Below are 13,065 nucleotides of genomic sequence, written 5' to 3' on the forward strand. Positions count from 1 at the left end.
CCCTAGTGTCACTACATCGACACAACGTTGAGTGAGTGACAGAGAGGGAACTTTAAGACAAGAGTTTGTCAAGCCAACATTATATTTTGTCTTGACAAACTTTATGGATCTAGATAAATCAGTAGCCTACTTTTGTACCACACAAAATAAAATTTTAAAATGTAATTTTTCCCAACCACCTAAGTTATTTTTTGTAATGTAGAGCAAACATGCAGCTATAGCAATGACTAGTCTATAGTTTGTATATCTTAAGAGGACACCCTGGGCTTTTCAGAGATTCCAAATGTTTTGGAGTTTGGCCATGACAACTTTCTTTTCTTGCTCTATAGATAGATAGCTTTTTTTTTAATCAATTATCATGTTTTTATACACCAAAGACTATATTGAAGTTTGAAAAAAGTTCAATTGTAAAACATTTTTTTTATAGTAAGATCACATTATAATAACAAACCTTGAGATATGTATAAAAAAAAATATCTATATAATGACAGAGCATACTAAATATGTCAAATAAATCACACTTCAAATAAATCTTTAAAAATTTGTCAGCATTTTAAAAGCTTTTTGTATTGTGGTGGACATGAATGGAATGGAATGATGATTGAGTGATATACCTCAAAAGCATGTTGTATTATATTTGATTCACACATTTTCTAGAAAATAATTACATTTCAAGGTGCTCCAATTGCTTCAATTCAATAAAAATTCAATTCATTTTGTAATATCGGTAAAAATCGAATCATTACTGCACTTTTTTCTTTATCAAAATCAGCAAAGATTTCACATAAAAAAGACAAGTGCATCACAATGTGATGGAAGCCATTTTGGAAAATATATCACAACGTAGGTTCTCTACTTCCAGAAGAGGATGGAAACTTAAACCAGTATGCAGTTAACATCTAGTACACAGCATAACTTTTAATCATGTTGATACAAGCAGCGTTATAGAGTTAAAGAGTGGCTCAATTTTTTTTTTATAATAAACAGGAAGGCAAAAGGGTTCTATAAGAGAATTGAGGATCCTCATAATCACAGTGGCTTATTTGGGGGGCCTTGTATAAGCTGTGGAGCCCACATATTCAAGCTTATATTACATTTTTGTTTTTGAAGTAGATGGGCCACGAGACTTTGCAGCCCAGTGGTCCCCTGGTAGTCAAGGGCCCCTGGGCACTGGCCTCATTGACCCGGTCTGTAATTCACCTATGGTTATACACATTCAAATCAATAATAAATATCAATAAAATGCCCACTCGTTGTGGTTATGCATGTCAAATGTCAATATTTCATGCAGTATTCATGTCTAATGCTTTATAAAGTTTAACTCTTACAATTAGTTGAGAGCCATAGGATGTTAATAAAATCAATAAATGTCACTTTTATCACAGTTCTCATGTCTTATGCTAAAAAAGTTAAATCTTACAATTAATTTAGTCATTTAGGTTACACGCATTAAAATCAATAATAAATCTCTGTGCATTGTCATGGTTTTCTAAATTATGCATGTCATATGTAAATACTTACAGATACATATTTATTAAGACACTTTTTTGCCTTGAACCATGCATGAAAAAATTCAAATATGTGCAGTGAATAAAAAAAACCTTATAGGATCATGTCAGAAATAGTAAAAGCGATTTGAATAATGGGGACACTAGAAATGTCCTCATAAACCACATTTATGGTATAATACCCTTGTAATTACCAGTTTGTAACCTAAAAAAATGTCCTCGTAAACGACACACACACACACACACACACACACACACACACACACACACACACACACACACACACACACACACACACACACACACACACACACACGTTCATCTGCTATTGACAGTCTTTCCCTGTTCAGCTGTTTGACTGAAGCTCTCTCTAGCGCTGCCAGTGGACAATCAAACCCACACACACCTCTGTCTACACTCGCCTTTTCTTTCTTACTTCTGCTAGAAAAATATATTGCTACACCAAATCTCTCAGCTCTGAAACTCATCGCGGCGCATCGTCAGACACCAGCAATAGCTCCAAAAAGAAATCTTAAAAATACAACATGGAGTCCCCTCCAGATCCAGCGAGCGACCCGGGCAACGGCATCTCAGAGCCGGTTACCCCGGTCAGGGAAACCCCGGTAAACCTGGAGACCCACCGCAAAGCTGAACACCAAGCCCCGGTGCGCAGGCAGAGCTGTTCCAGTACCAACAGAGGTGAGAGACACTGATTCTTTTTAATCGATTCGATATCGACTCTCCGTAATATTGATGCGCAAAACTTCAAAGTGAATTCATTTCAGGAACAACTTAAATGGCGCTCCTTGCGTAAAAAAATAAAATCCAAATGCATGTGTTCATGGAAAATCTCTTTAGAAATAAGTGTATTTAAAGCATTACTGTATTAGATGCATCTAAATGAACACAATTTAGAGTTACTGTTGCCGCTGCTCATATTGTATGTACGCGACTGATAGAGTCTACCATTGTTGTTGGATAGGTGACACTGACACTGACGATTAGAAACCAATGTAAGGATGAATACATTTATTAAAGAGTCGAATAATTCAAACATAAAAGTAAAATAATGGTGTGGAAAAAGACTAATATCTGAAAAGCGCAGTGGTTTTATGGCACGTTGATTTCTTCAGATGAACTTGAGCGAACTGTTTGACTGTGACAATGGCAGCTGTTTATGACACGCGCAAATCTTTATTTATTTATTTTTTTAAATCATAATATATTTTATGTTTCATTCATTGGATGTCAGCATGGCTTTACGTGCCAGTTGCGCGCGTTTGACTGATGGTATGAGGCACAGAATTACTAATTTGCGGATAGATACACAATAATAAAGGTGATTTGTACTCTCGCGAATAAATTAATATAGATTTTTATTGTGAAATATGTTTAATAAGGAATTGTTGGTGTTTTACAGTAGAGACAGGCTTTTTAGCCACTCCCCCCTGCACTGTCTCCATTCAACTCCGCTCATCAAAGTTCCAAGTGGAAAAGATAGCGATTATAGACGAGATATAAAACGTGTTGATCAAGTGATTTGGAGCGATATAAAGTTAAACTGTGACTCTGTTCAGGTTGTTATTATGTGTTGGGCAGGTGGGGTATATTTAGAGGCTGATATGGTGAAATTGGAATGTAAGCTGGTTATGTAACAAGTTGAGCCATAAACAGAGAGGAGCGCGCGAGAGAGGAGGGAAAATTGTTAGATATCGCCTCAGCTTTTGGCGCGAACACGAGAGCCTTTCGAATGCAAACTGGACGCCAAATGTTACACTTTATCTCTGTCTTTGGCCAAGGACTTTCTTTCACTTTTATTGCTTGTAACTTTCCCAGCACTGTGCAGTTATGTAATAGATGTCAGTAGAGGCAGGTATAGGGAGGCACTTGTCTAAGCCACATTTATTCTATTTATTAAAAAAGAAGATTGACTTTGAGAACACTCCTTACCTGCTGACCAATATTCCCCCCCACCATGTACAGTCAAGGACTGAAGTGAATCTGGAAAGAAAGGCAAAAGAAAAAACACCTTAGTCCTGGTTATGTAACTTTGTGTGAATGGTTGATGTGAAACAAAGTGTTTAGAGGGACTTTTGTTTTCAGCAGTGTTTGAAATTCACTCTGGTTTTGCAACACTTGTGTAAAAAAGTCAATAGTGACCATGGGGGTCACTCAGAGTGTAAAGAAGGGCTGAAATTATTATTTTGTTGCCCAGGAGTTAACACATTTTACAAATAGCAATCTTATTATAAATATTGTAGTCATTATTCTTATTAAAGACAGGCCATATGATTTTAGATTTACTTTAAGCTATATTGCAAGACTAATTGTTAACGTGTGAAAACTGTTTTGAAAAACATTAGTGCTGGGGTATGTTGTTCCAGGATTAATTATTTGTTTGGACAAGGTAAATATCAGTTTCACATTCAAGTGCATGCTTTACCAGCTGAGACTATTAATCATATTTTGGCTGCTGAAACACTTTTAAAATTGTGGTCTTGTCAGATCTCCATAATTACGCACAGTAGGATACCACTCGTGAAATTGATTTATTATTAGTTTACTACAAGCAGTTTGTGGTTTTGCTTGTGGTATGTGCAGTGAGTTTATTTTGCACTTTCATTTCATTAACTGTGATTGTGGGTGTCTGAGGCAATCTCTGCGCAGGGATGAATTAACTACTTTACAGCGGATTACCGAAATGTAGCCAACTGCATTAATTTGATTTTATGTGAAACGAGAATATGATTGAGGCTTTTTGAAGATTTAGGGTGACCAGTTATAGTTATGAAGAAAAGTATTAGAGCTCTGTTTCATTTAATTGAAAAATGTCTTTAGCACATCTTATTCAAGATAATTAATTTGAGTCATTAGGTCATACAAGTTCAGCAAGAGTCAAACCAAATGACACTTACTGTTCCTGCCAAGAGAGTATATAGCTAATTAATAGACAAATAAGGATATAACAAATGTATGTAAAGAAAGGCTTGAGAAACTAGGGTCTGATCCACGTCCACATGTTTATTTTTTTACAAATTGACTTGGAAGGAATTCTTCTCTGAGTTGCAAAGTAGATGGTTCCTTTTCATCTGTGTGACATTTTCACATCTATACAACATGTTTTATGTAGTGAAAGTATCATTTGAACTTAATGTCTTGCAGTAAACTCTTTTTGTACAAATATAAAAATAATATATGTTGAAACATATAAGAAAAATCCCATAAAGGAAGTGTGGTAAAAACATGTTGTCTGTTTTTTTGCCTGTATTTACTAATTATACATTTTATTGTTTAATTAGTATGAAAGAAATACCCTAAAATGATATATTAATATAATTCTTTGAGCCATACAACGTACATCAAACTTAAGAAATTGAATTATTGTATGTAGTCTTATTTTGAAAAAAGGAACACTAAATATTCTGGGTTTATTGCACACATCTAAAAAAATATTTTATATAAAAATGTAAACAATCAGCCATAGTGACATTTTTTTTTTTATGTGTGTCAAACATCCAAAGCATTCTCCAAATTATACTTCATAATTCAGACACTGCATTTAAGTTTGTCTGCAGAAACCAAAATATGGATAGAACAAATTTTCCTTTTAAATATATTTTACACAGTGTCCTTTTGACCTTACTTCTGGTTTTACTTTATTCCTTTATTTTCTCACCTGCTTGATTGCTTTTATTGGTACCTCTCTTGAACACATTCACAACAGAACTCTTAGTAGGTCAAACATCAAGTTTTACCTTCTAGGAGCTTGAAAGGCCAAGCTGAGGAGCGGCACTTGATATTTTAACCTTGAGCTCTGACACTTGATGCCTTATTTCAGAGGGACTCTTAGGACAGGGTCAGACAAGCAGCTACACAAATGCTTAAATCGTTTAGAAAGCCATTACTATACAGTAGACATGTGGAATCCTCCAATACTATAAGAGAAAGTTTGAAAATCAATCAATAGGCCTATTAATGGTGCATTTTTAGCGGTTGAGGTTAAAGCTTGTGTTTAGTATCTTTAGTGCTTTGGAACTAATTAAGGTATTTTTTTTCTCCACATACTCTCCCTTAATGCCAATGTGAAGTGCTGTTTGCAACACATTTTGCTTTCATAATCTAAAGTTTTCCAGAGTGAAATGTGATTCAATGAGAAGAAGGCAAGACCTATTTTTATCATTCTGGAATTTATTGAATTATTATTATAGTGATCCCAGTTGAAATGCGGGCTGGTACTAGGATGCGGTCTTTGGTATGTTTAAGGGGCGCAATTCCCCCAAATAAGAATCAACCATGGTTGGATTGGATATTATTCAATTTCGGTAATATATTACCAAGACAATTTTATTTTAGTATAACATGCACAGATGAATCATGTACAATTAGACCAGGAACATTCATTAAAGCCCCTTCAACTTCACACTCAAATTTAAAAGCTCACCATTTACACATACTGTGGACTAACTGTCCGCCCCATCCAACCCCAAAAAGAACAAACAAAAAACAAACAAAACATAAAAACTCCAATTATTCATAAATATGACTGCATATGCTTACAATATTATGATGAATATATTTTGTTTTGTTCTAACTCGCATGTAATTCTGGATCTGTTTACCCCACTAGATGGCAACAAGTCCTAGAAATATTTTCCATCACAAAATGCCAATCTGAAATGTAGGTGGCTCTATAACTTATTCTAGCCCTCAAAGATATGCTCGTTCATAGACATTCAGTCTAATTTTCAGTTCATGCACCACCCCCAGTATTTAATTGAATTTCTTGGCCTCTGAGTGGACTACAAGCTTAATAGGTGTTATTAGAAAAGCTTAGATCCTCCCCTTTGCATTAATGTATAACATTCTATCATTAACAGTCGATAACATATATATTTTATGATTTATTTAGCATGCTTTTCCTGCGATTGCATATTTTGTTCATGACATCTAAGATTATTCATACAAGCAAGCTCACAAACAAGTAAACAATGGCTCATTTTTAGAAATGCCTAAGGTAAAAGCAGATATAAAGTTTTTAACTGTTTGAGGCTTACAGCAGCAGTTATCAGTGCATAAATGAGACGTTTGTATTTGTTGTCTTACAGAAATCATATTTCACTTTGTGATTTTTTTGAATGTCTTTTAAACTGTGGTATTAGTACAACAAAATTATCTATACGGTCACATTCCTGAGAATGTTTGCTTTCATTTGAAATATTCTTTGTCTATTTAACTGCTATTTTAAAGACTTTTATATTCATATTCATATTTCTACCTCTTAACCACTAGGTGCTTAGTTGCTATGCAGAGATTTTAAAGCATTATTTTGTTATTTTAAGTAACTTCAGTGCCGAAGTGATGGTTATTTCTGAAGTTCGGATTCAAAGCTTTCAAATGATACCACATATGCCTGACTTATGTATATGGGGACTTGAGCATTTTAAGCGTAATCATTTTTCACGATATAGAGCCCCCTTCAGGTTAAAAAAGTAGATATGGCCAATTTGTATTTCATGTTAGAGGTCGACCGATAGTAGATTTGGCCATTATGATAACTAAGTTGGTGGAAAAGACGGATAACCGATTAATCGGCTGATAGTTTTTAAAATTGATTTATAGAATCTCAAAAGAAAATTCTTATTCCTTCTTTCCTTTGACAGGCAAAGACAAAGAGTCCAAAAGGAATACAATCCCAGATGCAGTTTATTGTTCAAAGAAAATCCCAATAATTACCTGATTTAATTTTTTAGATTTGGTGCATAACACAGGACTTTTAAGAACAAACAAGACCAAAACATGCCGTGGTATCTTATTTTGAAGTGACAAAATGAAAAACTATCGCAGTCATCAGCATAGAATTTTGCAGATAGCAGAAAGTTCCAAAAATCAACTATCAGTACCAATTAATAGGTAAAACCGATATATTTCTACCTCTATTTCATGTTGACATTAACCAACTTCTAGTCTGTGTAAATGAGATTAAAGGAATTACTAACCCCCAAAAAAGAAAATTATATCAATATTTACTCAACCACATTTTGTTCCAAGCCTACTTATTTTCTGTGGAACATAAAATGAGAGTAACAAAAAAAAAAAAAAAAAAAAAAATCTCCATGCAGCTTTTTTCAATTCAAGTTAATTTTGACCACATCTGTAAAAAAAAAAACAAAAAAAAAAACACACAATATAAAAGTACTATAAATGTGGGACTGGTGGGCAAAATTCCATGTCTTATGAAATAATATGATAGCTCTGTGTGGGGAACAGACTGAAATTTAAATCACTATTTAAGCATTTATTTGTTTGTTTATTTAAAATCTGAAAACAGACCCAAATAAGATTTTAGTGAATAACGTTGTAAATTTTTTACGTTCCTCACAAAAAGCTATCATATAGTATCTTCAAAAGTCTTGGAAAATAGCGCAAAGGTCATATGGATAAACTTTATCAGGGCTCCAGTCTAATAAAGATACTTAAAAGCCATTGGCTCCTTAACTGAAACATTAAGGAGCCAAATGGCTGGTTTTAGTCACCAAATCATATAATTGCTCGATTTCAGTGTTCAGAAACAAGATAGAAAGTAGAAGGAAGACAGTTGATAACGCATTAATCGGAGGTTTAATAAACAGTATATATAGTTGAGAAGATATGCAAGTTTGCATTCCCCTTTTGTCTCATCAATGTTTACACCCCTTTCATAATTTATACAAATTTAAGAGATACATTTTTTTTATTTAGTACTGCCCTTCAGAATGTACATAAGCAGATATTTACATAAAGTATAGTATGCATATAGTAGTGTGTTGCCTTCTTGAGCATCAATGAATGTTTGCACCTTGTGTAATAGTTGTGTGAAAGCCCCTCAATTGTCCAGTGTCAAAAGCGTGATCTCATATATGTATAAGTGGTGCAGGACTTTTAATTATAAAGAAGCCCAAAATACACACGGGACTCTTATTTTGAAATGTCTGAGCTCCCAGTTGTGAGCTCACTGTTGGCTGATTCGCTGAGAAAGTTAATCTGATTCAAACTGCTAACCTGAGCTACTGAGTTCACACCCTCAGTTCTTTTCGGGTGATTCATGAAAAAGACTCAAAAGAGTCATTTGTTCACGACTCTCTCGCATTGGGTTTGTCACTATGGCTGATATTTATTTGCGTGCTGTGCAGTGAGCTCGTCAGAAACAGAATGGGTGAAAAACTCTAAAGATTTATTCAGTAACTCACAAGATGATATCTGATGAAACCGCATATGAACGCACACAACCCGACTGTCACCAGTGGCAACTAGATTTAAAATTGTCGCATTTGTGACCATTTTAGTCGCAATCTGGAGCCCTGCTTTATGCTGCTATTATGGCGTCATTTTTAGACCTTGAGAGATATGTTCACTATGAATGTTGTTAAATGGATAATATCTGCTTGACAATTCTTCAAAAAAATCTCCTTTTGTGTTCCACAGACAAAAATACCAGCATACAGGATTGAAACGAAAATCGTTTTCCAACCCCTTAGTGGCAGTTTCTATTGCACATCTCCATAATTACACATGTGTGCTCAAATCACATAACAAGGGCTTTACATCAATCAAGCCTGAGTAGATTTGCAGTGTCATGAGCTCAGTTTAATAGGCTCCTTCCTGTTCACTCTGAGGCACGGCCGCTGCTGGTTAAGACTCGTTCGCGTTAGGGATGCACATGTGCAGAGCAGCGCCATAACTTAATTTCTCCATTATTGGAAGACAGCGGAATGACTGTGGGGTCTGCCATCTGTGAAGGACTAGTCTATAATTACTTATTAGTTGGCATGGCTGATAACAATATTTTGCTTGCTCCCAGCCTCGGTGTCAGAGCGTGATAGTGAAATCTGTCACCAGGCGCTTGCTTATTGACTCCCTCCAGCAGGGGGGATATTTTAGCAGTTGTACGAGCCAAGCTGAGCCCTTTGGATGAAATCCCTGCAATTAGCCCAACAGATATTGTTCATTGACGCCGACATTTAATGTCGCACCGCCCAACAAGCTTAGCATGCAATGATTGACTAATTTAAGGTTGTAACGCCCTGCCTGGACTTTAACAAGATCGCTTATGTCTGGCTGTATATGGATATGTACTGTAGATACATGCTGCTTTTAATGCACCAGACACTATGGTAGTTTAGTTTTGGCAGTTGTTTTAGATGTCTGGTCAGCGCAGTGCTGCTGAAAACCCAAGCGTTGTATGGGCTGCCAACACTGGCCTCCGTCTGTGGACTCTTAATGTTACAGCCAGTGCTATTTTACTCCGAGGTCTTGCAGGCAGGAGTGGTGGCATATATTTACCCAGTGATGACAGAAGACGGATGGGGCATGAAGGAGTGGAGGCCTCTAAACAAGGTTTCTGTCCAGAAAAAGTACTCTCGAAACCCAGAGTTAGTGTAGCTTTATCTGACAGCCATGTCTTCAGGAGTCTGTGACATTCTTAAAGAGCATGAATTAGGATTTCCCTGTGCTTTCAACAAGCTCTTGGAGGAAGTCGCCCTTTTGTGCTTATATAGATGCAGTCGCCATCCCAAACTGTACACTGAAATTTTTGTTGTTTTCACAAATATAAATATAGAAAATATAGTAAAAAGTAAATATAGTGGTAAAGATTAAGTACTTTCAACATTGAATAAGTCATTTTAAGCATGAACTTTATTATATATATTAAGTACATTTTACATTTATGCTATATTCAAACATGTAAAAATAATGCTCTTGCTTGTAAGTAAATACTATTTAATATTGTTTGTTATCTTTACAATCTGTCATCACATATCAATCCTAAAGTAGAAAACCTTTTTATATTAAGTTACTCAAATATACTAAATATACAAAAGTTACTAAAATGTAATTAATTACTAACTACTAATTACATCTTCTACAGTGTAATTAGATTACTGTACAAATTACTCTGTCTTAAAAGTAATTGGATTCCTTATTACTAATTACCTTCTAAAAACATGATCAACCTCAACCAGATAAGAAATACAAGGATATACATGAAACTGTTCTTTTAATTCTTTCAAATAAATCATATAAAATCTACTAAATTATTAGTGAACTGGCTAAAGAATTTAAGGGGGCAGCATTAAATGAGAAAACATACATTTTAACATTAGACGTTATATTTTGATTTTAAATTAATGACACAATTTGTCTGACGTAAATTTTCTACTCAAAATTACCCATTCATGATAAATAAAATGTACCTGTTGATTGCTACATTCATAGTGTTTTGTGCACCAAGTGTTGAGTTATGCGCGTGCAGCTCTGCATCATGAATCTAGCTCTGCCTGTGAACAGGGTGACATTGTCTTATAGACTATGTTTCACTGTGGAAGGTTTTCATATATCATGTGGTACAAGATTAAACTTGTTGGTAAGGCAAGTTGTTTAATAATAAAATGTTAATTAAAATTGTACTAAGTATATATTACATTTCCACATACATCAGATTTGTAAGTAAAAGTAACTATTAGCTGTAAAGTTACATTCATTTATTCACTCACTTTAATCAATATTATTTCATGAAGTAGATTTGATTTAATTTTATACATTTAAAATTAACTTAAAAAACTGTGCAAAACCTTGCAAAATAAAAATTAAGTAAATCTTACTAGTATTTTTTAGTGTAGTATATTAAGGAAAAAGGTGAATATGGGAAAAAGTTGCATAGGTCAAATTTATCTCAAAAAGAAATTAAGCCTGTTTTTAGGACCATTATTGTCCAACATTATTTTCACAATTGACAATTAAGAACATTTTACTATAATGCAGCCGGACATTATAATTTTTGTTTTATTCCAACTATTTTCATTAATGTGATAGTTATTGTTTACAGTATTACAATAAAAATATATTATTATTAAATAGATGAATAAATCAGCAGTAGATGCAGCAATATATAAACATAACATATATGGCAAAACATGAATTCATAGAAAATACTTGCTGTATTGCAAAAATAAATAAATAATGTGAAAAAAGGAAAAAAAATGTCATTACAGTAATAATAATTTTTGCAATACAATAATAACATTTTTTTTTTTTGCATTATGAGAATGAGAAATATATATTTTTTCAATACAGTAATACATTTAAAAAAAATTTTTATTATATATATATATATTTTTTTTTTTTTTTTTGCAATATGATAATTAAATTATCATGAAAGTAATGTCACTATGTGAAAAATCTTTACGGTCCAAAGGCTTAATTAATGCAAAATATAATTTAGCATTTCTTCTTTTTGATTTTGGGGTGAAATATGACCCTGATATTTCTTAAAATGTCATGAGACATAAGAAAGACTGGTCTCATATCAGCTGAAAATACCAATTTAGCCAAGTTGTGTGCTCTGATGCCAGCCAGAAGCCAGGCCAGTATCCTGGAGAGAAGAACTAAAATGAGGATCTCTTTTTGGCAGATTTTCTCCTGACATATTGATTGCTCCCCCTCCTTCTTGTTTTTGATCATCAGAGGTGTGTATCACACCATGATATGGTTAAAGATGGGTGTTAGTACAATGTGTTTGCTCAAAGGTTAAGTTGTGTCAGTAATGCATTGTGTGTGTGTGATCTACCAAAACAAAGCTCTTAAGTTTCCTCCAAACAGAGGTCAAATTCCCAATAAGTGCTGCACTGGTTTAAACGACTAATCGCTGATGCAGTTTATATGAGATAAACAGAGCAGAACAACACGTTTAAGCTGGAAACATTTTTTTATCTCTTAGAAGCCCTGAAATGGATCTCCACATTTTCACATGAAGTATTTGTTATATAACACAAACTCAAAGTCCACTCCAGTCTGTCTAGTCACACATTTCAAAATTACCTTTGGAGTGAAGATATTGTAAATCTATAGATATCAAGACACTTTCACTTATGGTGTCATGTGCAAAATCATAGTATGTGTAACGGTTACCCTGTTTTGTCTCACTGTTGCCCTTTGTTTGTAATTTTGTCACTTTTGTTATTCCTTAGTTTTCACTTTTGTCACCCTTGTACCTCCATAGTCTTCCTGTCAGCCCTCGTGTTCACTGTTCATTGTTTTCACCTGCCCTCGTTAAGTTTGCCATTTGCTTCTGTTTGTCATCTTGTTATCTTGTTTGGTGTTCTGTTTGTTCATTGGCCCCTTAGTTCTATGTTCATGTATATATACCCTGGTTTTTGGTTCAGTCCCTGTCTTTCGTTGATTGTTTGTGAACGTGGTTGTATGTAGGTGATGTTCGTTCCCATGCCTGTGTTCCCATGCCTGTGTTCCCATGCCTGTGTTCCCATGCCTGTGTTCCCATGCCTGTGTTCCCATGCCTGTGTTCCCATGCCTGTGTTCCCATGCCTGTGTTCCCATGCCTGTGTTCCCATGCCTGTGTTCCCATGCCTGTGTTCCCAGTTCCAGTGTTTTCGTGTTTTGCTTTCATTTTTGCCCATCGTGGTAGTTTTGTTTGTTCATCTCTGTTTGTTTCCATTCGTTTAAATAAAGTTAACTGCACTTGGATCCTCAACCTTTGTCAGCCTCAGTCCTCAATCGTTACAGAA

General features: G+C 34.6%; 1 protein-coding gene across 1 annotated transcript in view; it reads left to right on the plus strand.

Annotated features, from left to right (window-relative positions):
- Positions 1-1,977: 1,977 nt before the first annotated feature.
- The window catches only part of roraa (RAR-related orphan receptor A, paralog a), a 403,803-nt gene continuing 392,715 nt past the window's right edge, over positions 1,978-13,065 (plus strand). The window contains exon 1 of the mRNA XM_052119230.1: positions 1,978-2,207. Coding sequence (XP_051975190.1) covers positions 2,054-2,207 — 154 coding nt within the window. The 5' untranslated portion in view covers positions 1,978-2,053. The remainder of the gene's footprint in view (positions 2,208-13,065) is intronic.

Source organism: Xyrauchen texanus, chromosome 46 (genome assembly GCF_025860055.1).
Source record: "Xyrauchen texanus isolate HMW12.3.18 chromosome 46, RBS_HiC_50CHRs, whole genome shotgun sequence".
Taxonomy (NCBI): Eukaryota; Metazoa; Chordata; class Actinopteri; order Cypriniformes; family Catostomidae; genus Xyrauchen; species Xyrauchen texanus.